Source organism: Manis javanica, chromosome 6 (assembly GCF_040802235.1).
Source record: "Manis javanica isolate MJ-LG chromosome 6, MJ_LKY, whole genome shotgun sequence".
Taxonomy (NCBI): domain Eukaryota; kingdom Metazoa; phylum Chordata; class Mammalia; order Pholidota; family Manidae; genus Manis; species Manis javanica.
In genome coordinates this window covers 14,044,080-14,070,979 of record NC_133161.1, presented here as the reverse complement: position 1 = coordinate 14,070,979, position 26,900 = coordinate 14,044,080, and the positions used below count along the sequence as shown (strand labels likewise).

The 26,900-nt window shown below is 43.7% G+C and overlaps 1 protein-coding gene across 3 annotated transcripts in view; it reads right to left on the bottom strand.

Moving 5' to 3' along the window:
- Positions 1–16,529, bottom strand: part of ZC3HAV1 (zinc finger CCCH-type containing, antiviral 1) — a 43,297-nt gene extending 26,768 nt beyond the window's left edge. The window contains exon 1 of one of the 3 annotated variants that reach the window (XM_017681058.3): positions 15,011–16,529. In XM_017681058.3, the coding sequence (XP_017536547.3) occupies positions 15,011–15,318 (308 nt within the window). In that variant the 5' untranslated portion in view covers positions 15,319–16,529. The remainder of the gene's footprint in view (positions 1–15,010) is intronic. The other 2 variants (XM_017681057.3, XM_017681059.3) reach the window with 2 other exon arrangements.
- Positions 16,530–26,900: the final 10,371 nt, after the last annotated feature.

Here is a 26,900-nt window from a genome sequence, read left to right as displayed (position 1 = left end):
GCGTCTGGCAACTGATACAGCTTGGTCCTCCTTAAAGAACACACCTTAAAAATATGAATTTATGAAGCACCTGGATGGGGGTGGGGAGTATATTTTTTTTCCACAAATTACATACATTTATACTTTAAATTATTGCAATATTAGTTTAAACATTATCTCCTCTAGTATACATTAATAATCTTGGAAGAGGAAAAACTTGACAAAGAAACTGAAACCAATTTATTAGCAATAATGGCCCATGAAGAGACAAAGAATAATTAGGATAACATGTCCAAGGGCTGACAATAATGTCAACTGGAAAAAATAATTCCATTTATCAAAGATATTAATTATATAAAATTATTCATTGCTTCTATGTCTTACATACCAATGTATACCTATATGAACTGTAACTACACAGGAATGGAACAAGCTTTTAATTGTGTATGTCAAACAACTCTACAGAAAAAAAGATAAAAATACCCTTCACTTTAAGACATTGATGATTTAGGTCAACACTGTCCACAGAACATTCTATGATGATGGAATTGTCCCATAATCTGAGCTTTCCCAGATTAAGTCATATATGGCTACTGAGTACTCAAAATAAAGCTAGTGAGACTGAGAAACTAAATTTATATTTTACTTCATTTTAATTAACTTAAATTTGGATAACCACACATTACTAGTAGGTACCATACTGGATGGCAGAGATTTAGATCTTTGCTATTCAAAGTGCAATGGGAGAACCACACTTTGTAGCATCCCCATTACCTGGGAGCTTGTCAGAAATAAAGAATTTCAGGCCCTACCCCAGTCCTACTCAAGCAAAATCTGCCTTTCAACAACATCCCCAACAGACTAAATCACACTGAAGTCCAAGAAGCACTGATTTAGATCATTAAACCTGGATAGCACTGATGTTTTCACTGGATAAACATAATTTGACAGTTATCAATGTCCATATATAACAAACTCATTTCACTTTTTAACCTATATATGCTACTATAAAATCACCAAAGCCCTCGGATTTATGGTTTTAACAGTTATTAATGTGATGGGATGTTGGTATTTTCTACTTTGCAAAACCACTACCAAATTGTCAGGTAGGTAGGTAATGGCCAGATTTTCACTATATAAATATTATGGCTATGATTACCTTTGTTCAAATGATCTTTCTTCTTCTACATTATTTTTCCAGGACTTATCCCTTTGGGAGAACTGCCTCAAAGGACACAATGGCAGCTTGTGTTTCATTTAGACTGGGTATTATATCATCTTAACTACTTTAAATCTTCTGATTCTGTAACAAAAAATACCTCTCCATTTATTTAAGTCTTGTGCTATTTTTCTTATTGAGAATTAGAATTTGCCTTTTAATAGTTCTCTTTCACTTCTCAAATAGTAAGCATTTGTCTGCTGCCACTATTATTTTTTAGTTTTTTTGTCACTAGTAAACAGAAATGCAAATGACTTTTCAAAATTATCTTAGAGTAAACAAAAATGCAGATGACTTTTCAAAATTATTGAAATTGATAATGGTTTTTTTTTTTAATGTAAGCATCTAAGTAAAAGTCATTCCCTGAGAATTAATTTTGGAAGGTCACTTACTCAAATGCTGCTGCCTGTGTGTAAGGCACTTCTGAAACCCTCTGGAATTGCAGTAGAATACCGCAACACAGATCGCAGAACAACGACTGTGTTAGCCACCACTTGAGCCCTTAAAACCCAACCAGCCCTCCACACACCTTGCTTCGGGGAGCAGTCAAGGGCAGGGGATCAGACTCTAGCCACAGCCTCCACCCTAATCATTTTCTTGGACAGGCCCTCTCCTTGCTTTCTCTACCAGTGTGTCTTGGCACTCCTCAGTAACACTAACCTCAGTTCTCTGCTTGCTTTGCGGTTCTGTGGCTTCTGATAACTGCTCCCCAGCAGCCACGACCACCCAGAGCCCTCATCAGCTGGGCTGAGACTCTACCTTTTCACCCCGAACCCCCATAAGAGGGAGGATCTGAGGAGAATCTAGAGTAGGAAGGGCCCAGCCCACAGCAGAAAGCCCCTCCACTATACCTTTAGAAGGTGTGCCTGCACATCTCACTTCACTGGCCACTGCCATTAATGATCCACTGACGGGGAGCTGAAAATGATTTCATTTACACAGGTTCAGCCCTCCGGCTTAGAGATATTTGACAACAGTTAGGAGGAATTATGAATCTCTGCTTTCCAATATGGAGGTTCCTCAAAAAACTAAAAATAGAAATACCATTTGACTCAGGAATTCCACTCATAGGAATTTACCTGAAGAAAACAAGATCCCTGATTTGAAAAGACATATGCACCCCTATATTTATCATAGCACTATTTGTAATAGCCAAGAAATGGAAGCAACCTGTCTATCAATAGATGAATGGATAAAGAAGATGTGATACATATACATAATGGAATATTATTCAGCCATAAAAAAGAAACAAACCCTACCATTTGCCACAACATGGATGGAGCTAGAGGGTATTATGCTCAGTGAAATAAGCCAGGTGGAGAAAGACAAGTACCAAATGATTTCACTCATCTGTGGAGTATAACAACAAAGCAAAACTGAAGGAATAAAATAGCAGTAGATTCACAGACTCCAAGAAGGGACTAGCAGTTACCGAAGGGAAGGGGTTGTGGAGGATGGGTAGGGAGGGAGGGAGAAGGGGATTAAGGGGCAGTATAATTAGCACTCACAATATAGACAGGTCACAGGGAAGGCTGTACAGCACCGAGAAGTAATGACTTTATAGCATTGTACTACGCTGATAGCCAGTGACTGCAATGGGGGGTGGGGGTGAGGGACTTGATAATATGGGTGAATGTAGTAACCACAATGTTGTTCATGTGCAACCTTCATAATATTGTATATCAATGATACTATAATTTAAAAAAAAAAGAATCTCTGCTTTCCCTTTAGCACCAGTGCAGACATCCCGAACACAGAGCCAAGACCTTAGCACCTTCTCCTGCGGCCAAGTTGGGGTCAGAGAAGAGGACCGAGCCCCTCTCAGGTCCCAAAGAAGTGCAGCATTGGTCATACCTGTCCCATGCCTGCCCTGTCATAGATGAGGAGGAGCGGGGCACTTCTGAGGTCCCTGAAGTCAACATTTCCCCTAAATAACTAAAGGCGGCCAGGCAGCCCAATACGGACCCCTCTGTCTGAAACCCTGAATGTCCAGGCTTTTCCAAGCCCGCCCAAGACACTCATGCCTGGAGGAAAAGCCCACCCGGCACAAGCTGCTCCACTGGATCTTTGATGCTGTCCATTGGAGAGCCCAGTTTCACCTCTCATTTCTCATCTCCATCCTCAGGCAAACTGCTCATTCCTCCAAATCCTCCAACACTCACCCTAACCCAAGCTTCAGTCGGCACCATCTTTGTCTAGCCTTGGTTTCTGATTTGCAGCCACCTCCCCGGGAGGATCTGCTTGCTCCCTTTTCCCACATTCTCTAGACTCCTCCCAACTGCTTCTCCAAGGATTTATCTTTGCCCTAATTTCACTTTACTGATCAACCATGAGGGTGGGGCAGTTTGTGCTCACCTCTCTGGGAATGATAAGACCAGAAGCACAGAAACATTTACTAAGCATTTACTAAGTGACAAGAACTTACTTCCTTTAGCTGCCACGATAACCATATGAAGTGACAGTTTACTTTTTACTTTGGGAAACGGAGGCTGGGTAAAATGAGAAAGGTGACTAAAATAAGAGGAAGACCTGATCAATGAACCCAGATCTCAAAAACAAACAAAAACCCAGTGATCCAGAGAAACAAACAAAAACAGACAGGCCTGAAACATTTCCAAACCAGGAGGAAAAAAAGCCATTCTGGATAATTTAAGTACTAAAAGGAAAACTGAGAGCAAAGTACAAGGAAGAAGAATATAATATAAATATAAATCATAGAAAGGGTGTCAGTAAGGCTGCAATTCATGAAGAAACTATGTCTTCCTATTGGCATTAACCAGCCAAGTTCACTAGCAAGCCTGGTAATTTAGGGCTTGGTGGAGGCCATGATTAGGCTTAAAGTGGCACAAGTGTCCTTTCCCACTTTCTTCTGATCCCTCTGTCCCAGTGCCAGGTCCCTAAATAATGGCAGGGAGTCTTAAGCCAGGAAATGGTGTGCAAGTCTCCCATGGCTTCTTGGGGCTCTGTAAGCCAGTGGTTCTCAAAGTGAGGTCCTCTGAACAACATCATCAGCTGGGAGGCTGTCGGGAACACAAATTCTCAGGCCCCACCCCAGACCTAACAGTTGAGTCTCAAACAGGTAGTGTGCATCAGAATCATCTCAAGAGTTTGGTAGAACACAGAGCAGAACACAGATCACTGGGCCCTAGCCCCAGAGTTTGTGATCGGTAAGTCTGGGGTGAAGGCTGAGAATCTGCATTTCTAACAAGTTCCCAGGTGCTGCCAGTGCTGCTGGTCCAATGAGTACACTTTCAGTATGAGGTGCGAGGTTTCCTTCTCCAACTAAGGACAATGGGTTTGCAGCCAGGAGGCTTTCCCACCTTCCAGCACAGAAAAAAAAGCTCCTATACAAACCACTGTGAGCTGCCCAGGGAGAAACGAGTGCTTGCAGAATACTGCCTGCACTGGGTGCAAATACACTTCAAACAGCATGAGTTGGGATAAGACATGATAACAGTAAAAAAAAAAAAAAAAAAAAAAGTGGCAAAGATGGCCTTGTTAAAGGCAGAATCATCTCAGGAATCTCAGGCCAAAGCCTAAAAACAAATGACCTTTTTTCACTTTTCTCTTCCAGCCACAGAACAAAATGTTATCTTAACCCTGGCAATGAATCCTCCCCCTACCACGGATCATATCTAGCCTGCAGAGAGGTTCTCATTCTCTGCTACACATAATAATCAGCTGGAGAGTGTTTAGAAATAGCTAAGACTGGGCTGCACCCTCTGAGACAGATTTAATTTGGCAGTGGGTACAGCCAGGCCTCAGAACTGATGGTTAGGTTTGTCAGATTAGATTCTAAGCTAGGTTCCTAAACTAGATCTTCTACCTCTCAGCCCTTGCACTTCACAAACCCATCAACACAGAGCCAGTGTGGGCTCAACAACCAGACCGACAGGAAAAACAAAAGAACCTAAGGGAGAGTCTTGGATTTTATTACAGTAACTTGTATGAAAATACCTCTTCCCCTTCCCCACTAGCCCCCTGTTTCCCCAGCACCTCATGGGGTAGGTTGACAAAAGCAAAGAGATACTTAGTTTGTACAGAAAACAGGAAATAGCTCACCATGATATGAGCCAGGTGGAAAAGGAACCAGGATGTGTGAAAGATAAAATCTAAAGAACATTGGTCTAAAGAATAAAATGTCGTCAATGAAAAAAACCGAATTAAGTACTATTTTAAAGCCACAAGACTCCTACTCTTCTCTGTATTTGTATTTCTGGTGTTCAAGATTAAACTGCCGTGTTACTAGAGGTAGGAGTGGTTTGCTGAACCTGGAACCCTTAGTAAGATGGGCGAGAATCAGAGAACATGAGCAGAGAGCACAGGAGAGGGCAAGGAACACTGTGGAGAGGAGAAAGGATGGAGCTGAAGAAGTGGGCGTGCTTTAATCACAACTGTGTCACGCAGGACCGGTCAGGTGCAAGTCCCAGCTGACTGCTGCAGTGCAGTAAGCTGGGGTGCGGACAGCTGCAGGCCTCAGCCTGGACGGGAATGCATCTGGTTCACTCCAAGACTCTGGGCAGCAGGGCACCACGGAGGTGGTGGTGAGGGTATTGCCCAAACCCTGATTAGAGAAAGTAGGCTATACAAGGCTCCTCTCGACACACCTGCCCCTTCTGCCCGGCCACATAAATCCCTCTGAAAGCTATGAAGAATATTAAAATAAACTAGAGAAAAAGGCTAATTAACTGGCTGTGTTTGAGAATTCCTTCAGTGAGAAAGGGGCAGAAGCTTCTAGAATAGCATATCATGTGTGGCACAAAGTATGTACTCAAATATTTGTTGAAGTGACAAGAATGCCTGAAGTTTCCTGTACATCTTGTGGGTCTGACACATAAATAACACTTATGTTATCCTAACCTTGGAGAAAGCGATACTTTTTTCATCTTTTGTTCACTATGCACTAAAGAATCCATTTCTCTTTTACTCCCTCAAACTCTGCAGCCACATAAAACCTTGCATTTGCTATCTGAAAGGTACTGTTTCTGAAAGTGTGGCTCCTGGGCCCCAGTAAAAGAATCATTAGGGTGATGGTAAAAATGCAGATCCTCAGGCCCAGATCCACCTCTTCCTAACGAGAATTCCTAATGTGTGACTTGGGAATCTGTATATTAAAAAGTTTCCCTAAATAGTTCAGATATACATCAAAGTTTGAGAAGTACTGCTCCAAAGCAGGGTACCTACTAAGCCCCAGGAGCTACCCAAGATTAATCAGGGTGCAGGAAAAAATGTTATAGCTCCCTCTAGATTTTTATCTAAAGAAGTAAAAACTATTGTCTGGACTGAAAGGAGTAGAGGAATAGGGTAGATTAACTGGTTAACTTAGAAGAGAACCTTTCAGACTAAAGGAGATTCTTGGTATCTTGATCATGGTGAAGACTACATGGGTGTATCCACTTTTCAAGATTCTTCAAACCATACACTTTAAGTGAGTACCTTTTATTATATGTAAATCATGCCTCAATAAAGTTGACTTTAAAGTTTCTTTAAAACGTAGAAAGTGATCAGCATTTTATTAAAAATAAAAAAAATAATAATAAAGGGAGAAATGTGGGATCCACATATAAATCAAGTATAAAAATCAAAAACGAATATTCATATTTGACCTGATTGCTTATAGTTCATAATGCGTGATCAAAACCGAAAGTTTCTGTGATGAATGCCCTTGTACTGTTCACCATGTAAGAACTTATTCACTATGGAAGAATTTGTTCACCATGTAAGAACTTGTTCGTTATGCTTCAGAAGACTGGAGACTGACGAGAATTAGGCTTGGGGTGGATTAATGATTGTGCATTGAGCATTGACTCCCCTATACAGAATTTTATTGTTGTTAACAACCATTTGATTAATAAATATGAGAGATGCCCTCTCAAAAAAAAAAAACGTAGAAAGTGAATACTTAATACACAAATTAAGAGTTATACATTACATGATTTTAAAATAAATATACACATAATAGGAGTACATGCTCACAAACTCCTCAGCCGGGGCAAGGAATCAAAATGCTCAGGAACTACTTCCCTAAATGGCCTCCTTTACCCTGATGCTCTGAGTTGGTCTGTCATGTACTAACATCTCTTGTCAGTGAAGAAGTGTGAAAAAAAATACCCTGAAATGGGTCTCTACTCTCCTCCCAACCCAAGCCCAGCTCCTCTGCTCCAACTCGGTCAAGCTGAGTTCTCACTGGGCCTGAAATCTTAGGACCTGTGGATTATTTTACTTCTTTTCCACCCTTATCTCGGGGCCCTGCCAATTCCAAAGTAGCAGGCAGGTAAAGATCACTGCTACCTGCTTGGAAGTAAATGTGGTCTGGAGCAGTAAGCAAATTAGAACCCTATGGGAGGAAAACAAATCTGGTTTTTTCTATTTTTATGCTAAATGTTTAATTCTGCTGTCTCTATAGTATTTAGGAAGAGGAAAATATTTTGTTATCGGATGTTTACTTGGCACCTATTTAAGGGTCATGATTAGTAGTGTCATTGATAATGTTGTTTCTTAGTTTCATCTCTGCAGAAAGCTGCAAAAATTAAGTCAAATTGGATCAAATTCAACATGAAGCTCCTCTGGAAAGAGAAGAAAAATTCCCAACTGATTCCTATCTGGCACACATCCTTTCGTACCATGACGTCACAGAAAATAGTACGTCTCTAAGACCATCAGCTTGGTGACAGAACTCCATGGACAGAGCACCATTATCAACAGAAGGAACTTCCAGGAAGACTGCTCCGGGGTTAATACACCCACGCAAATGACATGCAAAAGCTAAAGGCAAACCTTGAAAACATTATGCTAAGTGAAAGAAGCCAGACACTATGGAGCAAATATTGTAGGATTCCATTGAAAGGAAACATTCGGAACTGGTAAATCCACAGTGACAGAAAGTAGATTGAGAGGTGGCCAGGGGCTGGGGGAAGGAGAGAATGCAGAGTGGCTCCGGCTGGGCACAGGGTTTCTTCCTGGGGTGGTTGAGAATGTTCTGGAACTAGATAGTGGTGATGGCTGCACAACACCATGAATGTCCATATTTCCAATGGTAAAAACTAACTAAATAAATAAATAAAGGTTATTACAGACAAGAATAAAGCACCATGGTGACAAAAAAAAAGCAAACTGCAAATAAGGACAAACTATTGAGAATTAGACACCAAGTAAGACAAACTAAAAAATAAGCATTGTGACTTAAAAGAGCTAGTGACCCAAAATACATTAAGAATTAAAACCACAATGAGGTATAATTTCATACTCCTGTATTGGCACAAATTTTAAAGGCTGATGATATCCTTTGGTGAGGATATGAAGCAAGGCAGTGCTCATATTATTCTGGTGGGACTAAAACCTGGTATACTCATTTTGAAAACAATTTGGTATTATCTCGTGAAACTTAAGATGAGTATGGGAATTCCACTACTAGATACCTAGGGAGCTCTAGAATGTATGCACAAGGAAAAAGAGACCAAAATGCTCAGCACATCATGGTTGATAATAACAAAAAATTTAAAACAATCTGTATTTTAGTAAGAAAAATTGATCTATAAGTTGTATACATTCATACAAAAAAAAAACTATAGTTTTGTGTGAACTAAGCAGTTCCTCTGAAAATGTGTGGGGCTCAGGGCAAGACTAAATGGAGGCCCACACACCAAGTGTCTAAATATTTGAAAGCAAATAATCATGCTAAGAGATGGTTCAATAAAATATGATCTATCTTCCTATCTTAACAAACATACTTGCATAATGACCTGGAAGGCCAAGTTCAAATTTAGAATTCTCAGACTCCTACAAGTTCTATGATAGGCTATAGCAGAATGAAGAAAGTCAGCTCCAGCTCCCAAATCTGGCCCAGCACTTCTCTCCCCACCCCAGGCTCTGTCCCAGACTGCGAATGCCATCACACAGAGGCAATGGACATGCCAGTCTGTACATCCAAGATCCTTCCCCATGTAGAAAGACACGGAGAAGAAGCTCACTCAAGCTGTGGAAGTGGGCTTGAGAATTCCAGGGTCCCAGGAACCCAGGGCACAGTCTGGAGGGGTGGTGGGAGCCCCAGGTTCTAGATAGGGGCATGATTCGTTGGCCCCACAGATGCTTCAAAAGTGAGCAGAGGTACATTTTTTGATGGAAGGCTAGTAGGAACTGGAAAGCAGAGGGACCAGGGCAGAAGTCCATCCTGTCCAGGTCTCACAGTAATACGGAAACTGAGCTCTGTTTAGGCGTGAGTCTCAGAAATATCATGTTACGCAAACAAAAGCAAATAAAGCAAGTATTTGCACACAAGTTTTGGTATCATTTATAGGCTTGAAAACAGGCAAAACCACCCTAAATATTATTTAGAAATACACTCATATGTAGAAAAATAATAAATGTATGGAATAAATAAGCATCAAATGCAGAGGACTGTTTGTGGGACCGGAAATTGGCACAACCATTATGGAAATCAGTATTGAGGTTCTTCAAAAAATTAAAAATAGATCTATGATAAGACTCCTCAATCCCACGTCTGGGAATATATCCTAAGGAAAGGAAATCAGTATCTTGAAGCAATACCTGCACTCCAATGTTCAATGCAGCATTATTTGCAATAGCCAAGATATGGAAAAAAAATAAATACCCATCAGTGGGTGAATGGTATACACACACACGAATGTGATTCAGCCATAAAAAAGGAAATCCTGCCACTTGCAAGAACATGGATGAACCTAAAAGATACTTAGGCTAAGTGAAATAAGCTAGACACAGAAAGACAAATACTGTGTGATCTCACTTATATATGGAATCTAAAAAAAAAAAGTCAAACTCATAGAAAGAATAAAATGGTGGCTGCCAGGGATTGGGGGGCTGGGTGACAGATGACATATTGGTCAAAGGATACGAATTTTCAGTTATGAGTTGAACAAATTCTGCAGATCTAAGGACCAACGTGGTGACTACAGTTAATAATAATATATCATATACTTAAAATATTTTACACCCGCTCCAAAGAAAGGGTAAACAGACACATTAATTGGCTTGACTGAGGGAATCATTTTATAATGTATGCATATATCAAACTATCAAAATATCCCCTTTATACCTTCAATACATACAGTGTTTATTAGTCAATGATACCTCAATAAAATTGTGGAGGAAAAAAACCCGTGTTTTTTATATTATCTATGGTGGGGAGGTGATGAAAGAAGAGAAAACAGGGAAATTTAATTGTGTAATATTCTATTTCTGAAGCTGATTTGTGGGTACACAGATACTCATTGTATGCTTTATACATTTTCATAAGCCTTAATCACGTAATAAAAACTCTCATGAGAAAATTCTTTTAAAAATAAAATACCATTTTATCCTCTTTGGATTGGCATAAATCAAAGACGTTTGTTCACACCAAGTGCAAGTTGGTCATAAAATGAAGGAACTGGGACTCTAATACAGGAAAGTGTAAATTGGTACAACACTTTTAACATTAATTTGTCAGAATCTGGAAAAATTAGAGCCATGCAACTTTAACCCAGCAATCCCACTTCTAATGCTCCACCCTAGAGAAGCTCTTGCCATGAGCACCAAGAAACAGGAACAGGTGTATTTCTGGCAGCATGGTTTGTTGTAGCAAAAAATCGGAAATATCCCCAATGCCCATTATAGGGGGAATAGGTACTAAACTGTGGCATAAATCATATGATGAAATACTATACAGCTGTTAAAATAAACTAGATCCTTATGTATCATGAATGGACAGATCTCCAAAACATAATGTTGAATAAAAATAAAATACATTCTGTACATGGATACACACATATATATAAGGAGGTTATAAAATCATGGAAGGGCCTGCAGGACTGTGGATAAAACTAGTATTTCCAGAATATCTCGCCAGGCTTTAGCGAATTTGCATATCCTCAGGGGTGGAGAGAAGTTCATCTCCCTATCAATGGGTAATTACCTGGGCAACAGAGAGCTTATCTGTACTTGAGAAGTGAGGGGGAGGGTTGGTTTTTGCTTCTGCTGAAGCAGAAAATAGAGAAGGCCCTGGACTGCAGTTTGTAAGCAATAGACAGATTTTAAACTTTATTTCTCCCTTTGACTGATTTCTGGTTTAGAGATATGTTGCCCCAGGGTTTCCTCTCCCTGGACTTACAAGGATACACACCAAAAGCATAACTGAGGTTGCTTCCGGGGAAAGAGGGGAACACGACTAGGGCAGAGAAAAAAATAACCTTAGGCCCATTATGGTTTATATTTTAAGAGATAAGAAGCAAAAATGAAAAATGTAAACATTTCTTTATTCTGGGAGGGGAGTTATAAGCTGATAGTATTGTCTTTTATATGACTTTTTTTATATACTCAGAAAACCTATATTCTGATGCTTGATATATTATTCTTTGCACTTTTATACTGTTCCCCCCCAACTTATCAAATAGTCAATTAAACCTCTTCCCATCTACCCCCCACAAAGCTTAAATAAACGGAGCAGGAAAAGCATACAAACAGGAAAGAGCCCAGAGGAAACACCCACATGGGCAGAAACCACAAAGCTAGTTGAAGACATTCAGACCACCTGCTTTACAAAGTTAAACAGAAATCATGCTTGCAAAAAAAACAAAAACAGAAAATGAATTAATCAAAGTTCACTCCTCATACACAGTTTGTAACGTTAAGAAGCCATGAAAATCTAGGTTCAACACTAACTCTGCCAGCTCTCTACTATGTGTGTGATGTGTAAATTTCTAAACAGCTGTAGGTCTGAGTGTTTCTTACATTAAGGTGGGACTTAAAACACCTACCTCGGGCATTATGGTAAAAACTAACTTTGATACCATATCTATAATGCTATCATAGTACTTGGCACATACTTATTTGTTCAATAAATGGTAGTTATTGTTTGTGTCAAAACTGGGATTAGAACTCCACATGTGGGGCATATATTTCAGCAAAGCAAATAGAAACATCAAACCAATGCACCAAAACAAATAATTATCCAACAGTGAATCAAGTTCTATCGTCAATTAAAATGCAAGCTAAAAGCAATGTGAGAAAAAAGGCAGAAACTACAAAATAGGAGAACTCCTACCTACTATTAGAAATAATAGCACTCCAGAGAAAATTAGGAATCCAGCAAAATCCGAACTGCCCTCAGGCAGAGAACAGATTACCAAACTGAATAAAGGTAATCTCAACATGAGAATCAATTGGTCAACAGATGCCATTAACCTGTAACCTAGAAAAGTAGTTCTTAAGACTCTCACATATCAAATTTTAGAAGGTAAGGTTTTATGAATTTCAAAGAATAGTAGAATATTTTAAAAACATACTTGAGGAAAAAAAACTTACTTTATAGGCTTTGAGGCAAAAAAAGTACATACATATTCTCCTGAGTCCTTATTATGAGGCCACAATGTACATAAACAGATTAAAACTCTGTAATTCTCAAATTCAAAAGTCATGTAAAAGGAAATGAAAAATATGATTATACCAATAAATGTAAGAAATAAGAATTTATCACTTTGCTTAAAAAAAAAAAAGCAGACTTTAATGAATTCCCTGGAGGAGCAATCTAATCCCCCATAGACCAAATTATTCCTGTTATATTTCCTCTTTCACAATACAGAAAAGTGCAGGTTATAATTTATGAAATGGTTTTTATGTTTCAAAACAGGCCAAAAAATACCATTATATAAAACAAAAAACTAAAGTTTCTAAACACAGGATGTGTAAGAAACTGAAAGTCTCTAAATATATTATGTAACATTTTAAATAATTATGGATTGTGTCTATGTAGGTTTTTTTCTGAAAATACAAGTCATGTTATAAGATAATCAGGGAATTCTGAATGACAACTGGATATCAGATGATATTAAAACTGTAATTTAAACTGTGATTATGTTAATAAAATAGAGTCCTGACCCTTCAGAAATATCTGAGTTTTAAGAAGCAAAAGATCTTTGGGAATCGGTTTAAAGTAACACACTGTAGTTGGGAATAGGGATGGAAAGGGGGGAATAAATGAAACAAGGTTGGCCATATTTTGAAAACTGTTAAAGAGATACTATGGGTATATGGGGATTCATCATTCTCTTTTTCTGCTTCAGTATATCTTGAAAATACCCAGAGCGAAAATCAAAAGATCAGAAGCACATGTATTTAAAACTAAAAGCCAACACTAGTTGAAGAATTCTTTCATAACAGAACAGAAAAGAACAGGAAAACAAGATAAAGCCTTCCAACTCTGTTGTTAGTCAGTATAGTACTAGAATGTTCCTTCCTTTTCTATCCACTTTCTTTCCTTTCCTCCTTCCTGATTTCATCTGTTGCTGTGACTTTCCATGGTCCCCCCAACAGATCTAACTTTCTGAAATTAAGAAATATACTTTCAAATTGGTGCCTCACAAAATATCCTATTAATTTTTTAAATAGAGCACATTCAAGCACTTTAAAACAATAATTTGTTTTGCCCTAAACAAATGAATTTTAAAAAATATTATCTACTCACTCGTTGAAAATATCTATCTTTTGTACACTGTATTACACAAATATTGAGGAGTTAGTTTTTTTTATTAATAAATTCATGACCAAAAGTAGTACGGCCACCATTCTGAACACTTGGATACGACTTGAAGTTTTTAAGGAGGGACAAAGTGTGTAAAGTACTAAACCAAAAACATAAGTAAGCAGAAGTACTCTGGGACAGAAAATATGGGAGAAACACTATGATCAAAGAGAATCATTCACGAAGTGAACAAGGCATTCGTTCATGAAGATGTGAGATGGGCAGGAGGAAGCCGACTGGAAGCGGATGGGGAATGGGATCAAACAAGAGGATTTGGGGATTAGGGATGGTGAAGGATGAAGAAGGCTTGGGAGGAGTGTCAGCGATTCCGCCGTGGGGTGAGGAAGATGAGTTTGACTTCTGCTGGCAGAATGTTCTGGAGCTGATGCTCCTCAGACCCTAGGAGACAAGGAAGCTCCATTCGGGAGGAAGGCCCGGGCAGCGGGGGCACAAACGGAAGCCATGTTTGTAGATGTGACAGCGGAACCCGAATGAGCTCTCTTGGGGAGACACTTGGAAGACAGGTCAAAGGCTTAACCCAAACCTGGGCACACTGACATTTGGGAGGCAAAAAGGAGCAAGTGGAAACACAGAAGCAGCTGCCTGAGAGGTAACCCGCACTATTGCAAGAGGTCCCAGGAGCGTGCGGTCCACTGCTGGGGCCACTGTGGGGAGACCACGGGGAAGGAGCGCTGGGGGAGGACAGACACTCCATCACTGGTGACCTTGAGGAGGCCCATTCTGGTCAGGCGGTGCCGACTAGCTCCAGATTTCAGGAAAGTGACACTGAGAGGAACGGCGGCGGCGAGGAGCGGAGGGCCAAGCACAGACCCCGGCGCGGCCGGGTAGAGCCGCGTCCGGGTGCAGAGCGCGGCGGGGTGGTGGCAAGAGCGCTACACGCTGGCGACGAAGGGAGCTGAGAGGGACTCTCTAGATTTCAGAGCGTGGGGGCATTTTCCTGCTCTCAAATCTGCGTCCCACTTCTCCATGACTTGCCCAAAAGTACTTTATGCTAACGGGGTGAGGAGTTAAGCCTAGTCTTCCCTGGAGCAGTCTAACATTTGTCATATTCGAGTAAAGGTCCGGAACCCGCAAGACTACCACCGCGGACCCTTGGAGGGCGGGGGCTCTTCACCGGGCGCCGAAAAGGGAAGGGCTGGAGGAAGAGGCGGGCTGGGCCGAGGTCCCGTCGAAGGCGCGCCCGTCGGGAGCAGAAGCCCAGATGGTCCTCCCACACCAGGACCTTGGGAAGCCGCCCTCCCTTGCCCGGCACTCACCGCTCCGACTGCGAATAGTGGCACCGGCCCAGCAGGTTGAGCTTGCACAGGTGCAGGTTTTCGCAGGGTCTCTGGCAGAACTTGCGACGGCAGATCCGGACTCGAGTGGTGGCCACCACCGAGCGGGTGACGCCGGCCCTGCCGCCGGTCTCCAACACCACGAAGCGGTCGGGCCCGGCCGCCTCCAGCACGTCGCAGAGCTGCGCCTCGGGTAGCACGATCTCCTGGAGCAGCGCGTCCAGGGCCATGCGGCCCCCATGGGCGCACAGGATTTTGGTGATGAAGCACCACACCTCCGGGTCCGCCATGGCGCGCTGCGCTGGCCGGGCCGCCGTGCGGGACTCCTCCCGGAAGAATCGAAACTTACCAGAGTCCCGGGGGCGGGCGCGGGCGGCGCTCGGGCTGGGCGCGCCCCAGCCAGCGAGCGCGCGCTTTCCCCCGCCGTTAGCTGAGCCCAGCGGTTTCGGTTTCCCCCTGGACTCTGCGTGGAGAAGCCGGATCGCACCGACCCGATCCCTGTGTCAGATTTAAAGCCCACCGCGGCGGCGAGCAAATGGAGAGAAAAGCGGACAGCGAGTGCAGATCTCCCGGCGTCCGCGGCAACTCCCCCGATGCCTGCTGCTCGCTCGGTTCACGGTTCCGCTACGGTGAGGTGCTGCAGCCGGGCACGGCGACGCTTCTTCGGAAAGAGAAACTAAAAGTGATCTCGGGGCTCTGGTGGAGTTTTTATGTCAGCCGATGTGGAGGATGACGCGTGTCTTGGGAGCGCCCTTGAATTTCTATTCTCCACTCCACCCATCTCCTCAAAGCGCAGACCCTAGTGAGCGCTTGCTCCGAGCTGGGGGCCCTGCCTCAGGTGTTTGAACCTTCACAACACTTGTCACGAGTTAGACGTTACTCTCACTCTGTACTTGAGGAAGTAACCTGAGGAAACACGCACAGCCGTCAAGCTGGAGCCCGGATGCTACCCGAGGTTCCCCAAGTCTGGCCCGAGATCGAGGCCCGCCTGGCCACAGCCAGTGTGCACTTTCTCCTCACCACCACGTCCTCTTAAAGAACAGCGATTATTGGGCTCCCTATTTTTTGCCTTGTCAGAAGCTTCTTGAAGAACTCCTCGACATTTTCTTGCTTGCTTATAATCACTAAATGCGGTGCCACAGGAACCGCTAAGAAATTCCATCTTAAATTATCTTAATCTGAAAGCAGAACCTCCTGAAAACACAGCTCCCATTAACCTCCTTCCAAGGGGGTTTCCTGCTCATTCAGCTGCCCTGGGGAGACAGACTGCTCATTACCATTAGCATTAAAAAGCCCAAATAGACCCCTCCTTTACTCCCATGGAGCCCTTAAAAAAGCCCTTTCGTTAAATTCAGATATATAAACTTAAGGCTCTTCTAGGCGTTCTAGATTCCTGGGAGCTCCCCGCACCTCCCAAAGTGTAAGACATGGGAAGACATAAAATCTTGTCTTTTCTCATGCTAATATGTTTTAACAGAGGTCCCCAATCACCATATCCAAGTTGAAAGAGGAAAGTTTTTCCTCCCAACACTCCTAAGTAAAATAAATGGGCCATTAATTGTATAGGAAATAAACCATTTCTTAAAAAAAAAAGAATTTACCAAATTAGAAATTCTTCAGAATTATCAATGGGAAGAATACTCAGTTTGGTAATTCATGGTAAATGAACTGTCTCTCTCAGAAATGAATACTTCAGTATGAAAACAAGCCAAATATGGGTTCCACACCAGCTCATCTGGCTTCTTATTCCCTAGCTATTACTTCTATTGTTGCCTTTAACCCACTTGGCCTTATTTGTGATCTGACAGGTTCCCAGGGCTGGGCTTTAAAATCAACATAGGTCTCTTCTGTAGGCACTTACACTGGTCACTCTGAATATGCAGAAGTTTAAGAAATAGTCCCTTGTCAAAAAGAAAGACACAGGTCCAATATGGTGTCACTTCTACTAGGCCAAGACACCAAGGCAGACCTGATACTTAAACCTAATTACAGTGTCAATCTCTCCCGGAAATGTAGTCAGTCAGGAATTCTTGGGTATAGTTAAGATGATGTCACACATATGCCCTCTCCATCCCCAAAGGAAGATGAGGTCATCCATCTAATGAGACCCTTATCCTTGCCTCCTCTCACACACAGACAGAGCATCGGAGTGCATGATTGCTTAGGTCATCAACTAGATGTATCCATGCCACACTCCTTGATGTAGTGGTAACTGTAACCTCTTTCCTGCACGTACCCCCTGCTGTAGAAGAGGTATTTTTGGTGTCTCCAAGTGAAGGGGCTTTGGAGCAGTTTACCAAAACTCCTCCCAGGTTATTTTGCTGGGTATAACCCTCAGTAAAACCATGAATGAACTCCCTTTTTTAAATACAACAGTTGTGCTGATTTCAGTCAACACCCTGCACTCAAGGAGCTTGTACATAGGAAGACATAAAAATGATTTCAGGGATTGTGGGAAGGGAGGCTGACATTGGGGAAAATTTTGAAATTTGTGCTGTCACAGGTTGGGTTCTCCAGGAAGCAACACTGATACGGAGTTAAGAATACAGACTTCCTGGGGCATAACAACAGAGAAAGTCAAGGGGAAAAGGAAGATTGATTAGTCTGTGGGAAGTGTCACACTATGATGCAGACCTGACAAAGACTCTGCCACCTGGATGTGGAGCAGGCGTCTAGCTTTGGGCAGAAGAACCTAGGCCCTTGTACCACTGCCTTGCTCAGGCATGGCAGGGGCCACTGGAGAAGCGCATGACTTTAGCTCAAACACTGGGGTGGATCCTGAAGCTGCTAAAATGGAGGCTGTAAGTAAGGTTGAAGGCACTGGGGGGAGGGGGGAGCACGTCAGACACTGATGACATGCCAAAGTCCCCGGCTGCTGCCCCCTCCCAACTAATCCCGCTGAGAGGAGCGCCCAGCATCCCAAGCACACCAAGTCAGGGGAGACAGCCTGGGAGCCTGGGTGAGGGACGTCTCCCACACCACAGGGCCAGGGGCGGGTATCCCGGATACTCAGAACGGATGGGCTGGATGCCCAGACCGGGACATACGCACGATTTCTAACAGACCAGGTGAAACGGAGTTAGGAAGGGAAGCAGACCGGGGGAAACTGAGGGACTCACCAGAAAATAGTCCACGCAGCAGAGAGCAGGCTGAAGTCCTGGGTCGGGGAAGGAGGGGGTGGGGCCACCGGTGGCCAGTCGAGGCCCCGTGCTCAGGCTCCTTCCCAGGTTTCGGCACCAAATGAAAGATAAATTCTAGCTGAAATAAGCAGGCAAAGAGAGGCAACAAAGGGACAGGTAGTTTATTTGAATGCACCCGGGCGAAGTTCCGTGGTCTGGCTATCACAGGCCGGGCAAGTCACGCGAAAGCAGACAGGCAGCGAGTTTTTAAAGAAGGTAGGGGAAGGCAGAGCTTAGATTTACAGCGGTGTGAGGATTGGCTAGCCTAAGGCACATTTTTCAGGTTGGGAAGGGGCAGCAGCTGGGGACTTTGGCATGTCATCAGTGTCTGATGTGCTCACCCCTCCCCCCAGTGCCTTCAACCTTACAGAGGCTATCAGATAAGCACACTCCCTGCAAGTGGGCAGCAAGCCCTGGCTTGAAGGGGGGGATCTGAGTGGCACACTGTGCCCACTATAAACCACCTTTTGTGCCACATGGATCTATCTGTTTTCAGAGAACAGCTCCTTCCTTAGGGGCTCTCAGGGCCACTGTTCATGAAATGAAATTTAAAAGAGGAAAGTGAATGGAATGAACTACAGCCCCTGCCACTGCACTTGGGTTCAAGGCCACAACTAGTCCTCATGATATTTCTTCAACATTATCTACTCTAATTCTCCTACCACCTCAGCCAGTCTCCGTAGCTTACCTGGTGAGTAACCCAAATCCCCATTCCACCTTCTCAGGCCAGGCTGCTCTTGTCCATTCACAGTCCCAGTCGGGCAAAAGAGTAACAAAAAAAAGTACCAAAATAGACACCTGAATAGGTCACCAGAGTCCACACATATTCCTCCCTGCCCCCACTAACAGTGGCCCCACTTCCTCCTGCAGACCAGGTTCCTTGACTTAGCTGCTAGTCTCTCACCATTAGGATGCCAAAGTGCCTAGTCCAGTGGGGTCTTTGTTTTGTCCAGGCAAGAAATGTGTCACATTTGGGGACCAAAACCTCTAATTGCAGAGGCCAGAGCTGTGGGGACAGGGAAGTCCAGTGGATCATTGGAACAGTGCTAACTGGGGCCATTCATGCTTCCACCCATTGTTCCCAGACCCATGTATTCTTTTGATGACACAGCACCCTACCATGTTGTCTGCTTGAAGGCATATACCATGATGTCCAGGTGAAAAAGTCATTATTGCAGCACACTGCCTCCGTGCTGGAGCTTCAGCTGCAGTTTAACTGGCCATCCCAATACTTTATCTATCCAGCAGCTTCTGGGTGGTGGAGGTATGTGAGATGACCGTCAACTCTCATGTTCATGGGGCCACTCCCCCACTTACTATGCCATGAAGAGTCTTCAGTTCAGATGCTGTATTATGTGGGAGTCCATGTCTGTGGATCAGGTGATCTTTAAACCCCCAGAAAATAGTGCAGCTGAGGCCTTGCAGGCAGGAAAGGCAACCCCATACCTGGAATCAATGTCTATTCCTGTGAGAGCAATCCGCTGGCCTTCCAGGGAAAAGAGGCCCAATGTAGCCCACTAGCTATCAATAGCCTATTGGTGTCCTTCAGAAACAAAGCTCAGCATTGGTCTTTATGGCTGATGGTAGCTATATTCATTTTGGCAAATGACAAACCACGCTGTTAGGTTTTTGCATCACCTCCATCTCTGCCACCACAGACAATTTGTTCAGGTACCCATCATGCAGGAAGGATGTTGGCTGAGGTCGGGGGTGGGGGTGAGAGGGCTATGTCAAAGGCTTGCTACATTAATTGGCCAAGTTGTTTTATCTAGTTGGCATGTCTTTTCTAGCAGGTACTTATTAGTGAGCTTTAACATGTGATATAAACAATGTCCCACTTTGGGTCCACTCCTATATGTCCCTCCACATGACTACTCCAGATCGTCTTGTCTCTGATTTTCCAATGTTTTACTTTCAGGTCCCCCACCCACCAGCCAGGCCACACATCTCTGCCCATAAGTCCATATATGTTCTAACCTTGCATATGCTCCTTCCACACAAAGTGGATGACCAGGTACATATCTCAGAGTTCCTCCCACAGGGGAGACTTTCCTTCACCACTGTTTTCAAAGCCTTCCCTGAGTGAGACTGTAATATGGCTGCTAACCATTTTCAGCTTGTACCCACATACTGAGATGACCCATAACCCCAGCCTGGTCTTTTTCCTTATTCTCTCAGCCAGTTATATGGGACTCCTTCATATGGCCATCGGCGTAAGCCAGGAGTGGGGTGCTGGAGCAACTTTAATGAGTGACATGGAGCACTAGGCTATTTATTCCTGCAGCTTACTTGTACCCTCTGGTCCTGCCTGTGCTCAGTCCCAGATATACTGAGTTCATCTAATGATGGCTCTGATGCTAGGCCTGCCTGACTTTATGACTAGATGTATCCAGTAGAACCTAGCTCATGATAGCCAGTTCTGGACCCAGGGTGTTTTGTTATCTCTACCAGGGCCCAATAGTAAGCTAGGAGCTGCTTTTCAAAAGGAGTATAACTCCTCCCCTCAGTTGGTATGGCCTTGTTCAATAATCTCAGGGGTCTGCATTGTAATTCCTGTATTGGGATTTACCATAAATGCCACACTTATTCCATCACTGACACCTCCAATGTTATAGGCTCTATCAGGTGGTACAGTCTAAGCAGAAGGGCTGTTTGTGTCACAGCCTGGACCTACTGCAGAGCTTTTCCTGCTCCAGGCTCACTCAAAGCTCGCAGCCTACCACATAACCCTGTATATGGGCAGCAGTAGTATTCTTAGGTGTGGAGTGTATTTCCTTAAGAACCCAAAGAACCCTAACAAGTTTTGTGCTCCCTTCTTTCCAGGAAGGGCTACAAAATGCAGCTATTTGTCTTTTACTTAGTAGGAAATGTGCCAGCACACTGCTGACCATCAGGCCTCTAAAATCTTTAGTGAACTGGCAGGTCACCATATCTTTGTGGGATTTGTCTCCCACTCCCTGGACTGCATGTGTTATACGAAGCCTCTAGCATGCTCACCACATTTTCTCATCCTGCCAGTGATGTAATGGATTGATGTGATGTTATGTAGGATGTCCAAATGCTCTGGTTCTCTTCAGAATACATCATAATAGAGGACCAAGAGGGAAATTAGCCCTGTAGCAAAACTGTGAGCGCTTGTTATCCATTCCTTGTGAATATGAACTATTTCTGATCCTCTTTCCTGATTGGGAAAGAAAGAACGCATTTGCCAAATCAGCAGCCACAAACCACGTACTGGGGCCATGTAAGCCTCCTTTAGCAAAGATGCTGTATCCAGCATGGCAGGCATGACCAGGTACCACTTCCTTATAGTCATCTGCGTCATTCTCTGTGATCCAGCCAGTTGCTTCAGGGTAGACACTGGCAAGTTAATAGAGAGATGGAGGGACAAGACATCTTTTCAATATTAATCTCCACGACCACTGTCCACCCTCCCCAGGATACAAGGCTATTTTGTAGTGACTATATTGGCCTGGGGTCAGAGGCAGGATTCAGTTTCAGCTGTTTGCACTTGGCCTTCCCTACTATAACAGCTCTCAGCTACAGGGCAAGGAGGTAATGTGAGGGTTGGGCCAACTTCCAAGAATGTCAGTCCCAACTATATATTTGAGCATGAGGAAAATGACAAGTAGTGGGTCCATGGACCTGGGAGATGCACTGTAAGCTGGACCCTTTTCAGGAATCCATTTGCTCCCACTCTTCAGATCTCAGGATAATCAGCTGACCTCTGATCTTGCGCCCAACAGTCATCCAAAAGTCTCATTATCCCCTTTCTCCAGTGTCTGTCATCCAAGTAAAGGCTGTACATCTCTTTGGGGAAGGATTGGAGTTCATTCCTCCTATGACAGTTCATTCTTGCCATAAAATTGTAGGTCCTTCTCTGCTGGGAGCCATGCTACTCAAGCTGTGTAGCGAAGCTCAGGCTGAAGAAAGACCCCAAAATCAAGGGCCTTCGCAGCCGGCTCCCCCTATTACCCACCTTGATTTTGTTATTCTCCATTATACTATTGGCTTTGTTTTTGCTTGCATTTTTGCCAAGGGCTAAGCTAACCTTTGCTAAGCAGCACGGAAAGGAGGAGAACATAAACTTCCCAGAAGCTTTTCAGGACAGTGGTCCTGAAGGATAGAACACGCAGGGGCCAGCTGGCGATCTTGGCATGGAATACCAAACCTGCAGGTAGCTAGTCAAACATTGACTGCCCCATCTCCACCCAAGTGGGAATGCCCCCCTTATTTGTAATGCTAGTGAAATTAGTGATGGAGAGTTTTATAGAAATAGAGTTATGAGAGAATATTAAATAGAATAACTCTGTCTGACACTTAATCAATCTTCTCATGTTTTCTTCTATTTGCTACTTCTACAACTTTTCTTCTTCCTTCCTAATTACAGCCATTTCCTAAAATTCGTGCCTTATATGTGAAATTACCAAAAGCCATAATTTTTCAAGAAGTAAAGATACCTCAAGACAAGTGCTGGGCCTGGAAGCCACAGGGCATAAATCTGCAAAGAAGTGAAAAACTAACATTTTCAAAGAACATTACTTCTCTCTCACTTACCAGCTTTACATTTCCCTGTATGTGGCCCGGGAAGATGGCTGGTTAGCCAAGACGGGTAAGATTCCTCAAGGGGGGACCAACCTAAGACAGGCACAGTCACAGGAGGGCCATCAGGTGAGAAAATGGGGGCCAACAGAGGTGAGGCTTAGAACCTCACTCTCCCAGTTTTGAGAGAAATCTTCTGCACCCGTGGATGTTTTGTTGCCCTTGTCTGACTTGGATTAATACCTAGTCTATAGGCACAAACCTGATCATCTACACTTGCCTTCTTACAGCACTAAATCATGCTTTCTATCTTTATCTTGCATCTACCTACAATAGAATAAATATTATGAGGAGATAAAATGTACCCATTGCATTAGGAATATAGATGATGATACCTGCCTAGCTAACTGTGGTAGTGAGCGACCTGTATTTCACCCTGAGCTGATAAGACTCCATAGTCACTACTACATGCTGCACGTTTCTGTGGTCACATGCATTACTTAGAAACCGCTTTGCATATAAACAGGAGACACAATAGAGAACATGTTGCTAGGAAAAGTTTCGGTCAAGGAACAGAAAAAGATCACCTGTCTAACACTTGGCCAACCATGAATAGATTAGAAAGAAAAAGAAAGAAAAAAAGCTTGCCTATACCTATTAATCAACTGCCTATACCAATTTATTGATTAACAGAACAATAAAAAATAATCATATCCTTATGTAAAATGGTATAAATAAAGTTGTCATTGGCATTTTGTCAAGAGACCAGCCCCATCTGAAGTGTGAGGAGAGCAGGGGAGAGGAATAGAGGAAAATAATTACTCAGGTAGCTATGTTAGGCAAAAAGGTAGATATAAGTGGGATAAAAAGAGGGTGGAGCCCACCAAGAACTCAGAGAGTTAATCAGATTAAGCCAGAGAGCCAGAAAGGACTCATGCCCTTTGCAGTGTGAGTTCCTTCCACATGCTCTAAATCTGGGCTGACCTTGAGACTTGCTCCAGCCAGTGCAGGTGAGATAGGACAGAGACAAGGTACAAGCATTATGATTAATTTTCCTCAAAGATGACAAGATTAGCAAAATAAGAACAGGAGAGACTTATCTTAAGGCTAAGATTCCACTTTTGAAAGAGAACTGGGTGTAAGATAAATTCTAGCCGAAATAAGCAGGCCACGAGAGGCAACAAAGGGCCAGGCAGTTTGAGTGCAATTCCTGGGCGATGTTTCCCGGTCTGGCTAGTCACAGGCTGGGAAAGTCACACTCAGCAGGGCAGGCAGCGAGTTTTTAAAGAAGGTAGGGGGAGGCAGAGCTTAGATTTACAGCGGTGCGAGGATTGGCTAGCCTAAGGCACATTTTTCAGGTTGGGGGAGGGCAGCAGCTGGGGACTTCCGCACGTCATCAGTGTCCAACATGCTCACCCCTCCCTCTGGTGCCTCCAGCCTTACACTGGGAAGTTAGATTCAGTCAATAACTTATCTTAAGGCAAGGCAAGCAGCCTTAACTGATGTGTTCCCAATACTTGGGAGTGGCCACTGTCTCAGAGAGAAACAAAAGGTTTGTCCTGCAGAATTACCTAGAGCACTAGCTATGGACAATTACATACTGTCTCTCACCAGAGAGAGAATCATGAGAGAAGACTGCTTGACAGGCCTACTGTGGGTAAAATTGCAGTATTTCCAGAATCTCTTGCCTGGCCTTACTGCATCTCCATATCAATAGGTGTTTCCAAGGGTGTGGAAAGAAATAATTCATCTCCATGTCAATAGGTAGTTACAAGGTAGAGGTAGGGCATATCTGAACCAGAAAGGTTTCGTGGGGCCTCTTTTTACACCAGGTCACAAGAGACGCTGCGAACATAAGTGGAGAACTGCTTGTCAGCAATAAACGTATTTCTCCCACTTTATTTCTCCCTTTGACTGACTTCAGCTTCAAAGGTTTATTTTCCCCGGCTGGGAACACATTCCACCCGCAGAGTTAGAACTACACTGCTGACCCTTTACGTTTGCCCCATTCTTAAAAACCTTAAAGATAGAATCCCAGCTTTCGAGTGCGCCTCATCCTCTGAGGTTGCCCTCACTCCCCTTTCTTGGAGTGTATATTTTCAAGAGAGTTTTTACTGCTCAACTTATTACACTTTGTCTCTGTGCTATTCCATTGGCCTCTTTGCTATTCCATTCTGTTTTCCAGACTTTAAGCCTAAATCTTCACTCTCTCCGTCCTACTCCAGATAAGTGAACCTGCTTTTGTTTACCTTGACTCTGGACGGTTCTTCCCGTAGAGTTTATTCAAATAAAACTTTCATTGTGCTTCACTACCGTGTCTCTGCCCTTCAATTCTTTGTTGTGGCGGGACGAGAACGGAGGACAAACTCAACACTCCAACAGCTAGAGACTTTTATTTGTTTGTTTGCTTGTTTATTGCTCTTGTTTTACTGAAAGATCTGGACATATGTGAAAACGTCAAGGAAATAAATCTGGGGGAGAGTGCAAAGCTGCAGCTGCTATATTAGCATGATAATCAGGCTAAGTGAATTGCTGGAACCACCAACCAGAAAGGAAAGCAAAACTACACAAGCAGCGATGAGTCAGCTATGCTAATTCGCAGAAATTAAAGGTACATAAACAACAGAAGGGTGAGTCAGATGGAATGTCCAGAGTTCATGGCAAACAGATGTTCTCCAGGAAATACGGGAGTCAAGGCAGGCGTTAATGATTCAGGCAGGGAAGGGCGGAGGTGCAAGCCGGCTGAGGGGATTTCCCTAGATCAAACCTGCATAGCTTTAAGGCTCCCACAGACAACCTGAGCTGGGAAGGGATGGCGCTGTAGGTATAGGTGCAGGGGTTAATGAGAGGGCTCCCTTCAGAATAAGAGGGCCATGTTCCTCTTTGAGGATAAATTTACAGACTTTGCTTTGTTGTTTCAAAATGAGGAACCTCAGGCCGCAAACTTTTTCCAGTCACACCAGTCTGAAAGCATAGGCAACAGGCAGATAGTATCCTAGAGGTGGAGCTGACCTAGTGACCACAGTCTGATGTAACAGCCCAGCAAGACTCCCTTCTTGATATTTGCATCATTGCGTACTCCCCTCTGAACAGGACTGCTCTGTGTAATCAGTAGGATACTATGGAACTGGTAGTGTGCACTCCAAGGCAAGGGCATAAAAAACACTTCACTTCCTCCTTAGTGTTCCATCACTTGCTCTGGGAAAACCAGTTATGTTGAGTGGACACTCCAAGCAGCCCTACAGAGGGGTCTATGAGGCAGGTTACAAAGGCCAGGCATGTGTGTGAGTCACTTGGAATGAGGTCCTTCAGGTCCAGTCAAGGTATCAGGTGACTACAGCCCCTGCTGACAGCTTGACTTCAACCTCAGGAGACTCTGAGCCAGAACCACCCAGATAAGCTACTTAGCAGAAACTGTGTGATAAGAATATTGATTGCTTTAAGCTTATTAAGTTTTGGGGTAAATCATTATGTAGCAATGGATAATTAATGCAATATGCCCAAAGTAACAAAGGTCCAAAACATAAAGTAATGTGGGCTGTTTAAGGAAGCTGGGTAGGGAATCAGGTCCCATGGAGAACTGATAAAACAGATTAAGTGATGGGAGGAGATGACAGGGAGTGGGAAGTATAGCAGGTTTCCAGGTTGTGTGTGGCTGGAGAGAGATGAAAGGAAAGGAGTGACACACAGCAGCAATTCACCGGAGAATTCGGGAAAGGTGCTGGGTTATATAGGAAGGGGCATAGGGTGATTGTGGTGTTACTTCTACGGGGCTGTTGGCTGTTGGCTAGGTGCTGGGATTGGGAGGGGGGCGAGAGGTGATTGGGCTTCAGGTGGTGCCGGCGGGAACCGAGGACCCCCCCCAAAGAGAAGCCGGAAGTGCCATCTTACTGTTGGGGGCCCTTCAAGAGACAACAGGCAATGTGACATCTGAGACCCACATATGGAAGGTCTAGGAAGGACTGGGAATGCCAAACAGAGTACCAGCCACAGGCTGCATCTGGGTGGACTTTCAGGGCTTGCACTTCTTCTCTGAGTACTTTTCCACCTGGGATGGACAGGATTGAGACTGTGCTCTAAATTCCAAGGCACTGGGTAGGATGCAGACAGAACCACCAGGACCTAAGCAAGTACCACATTATAAGTGCTTT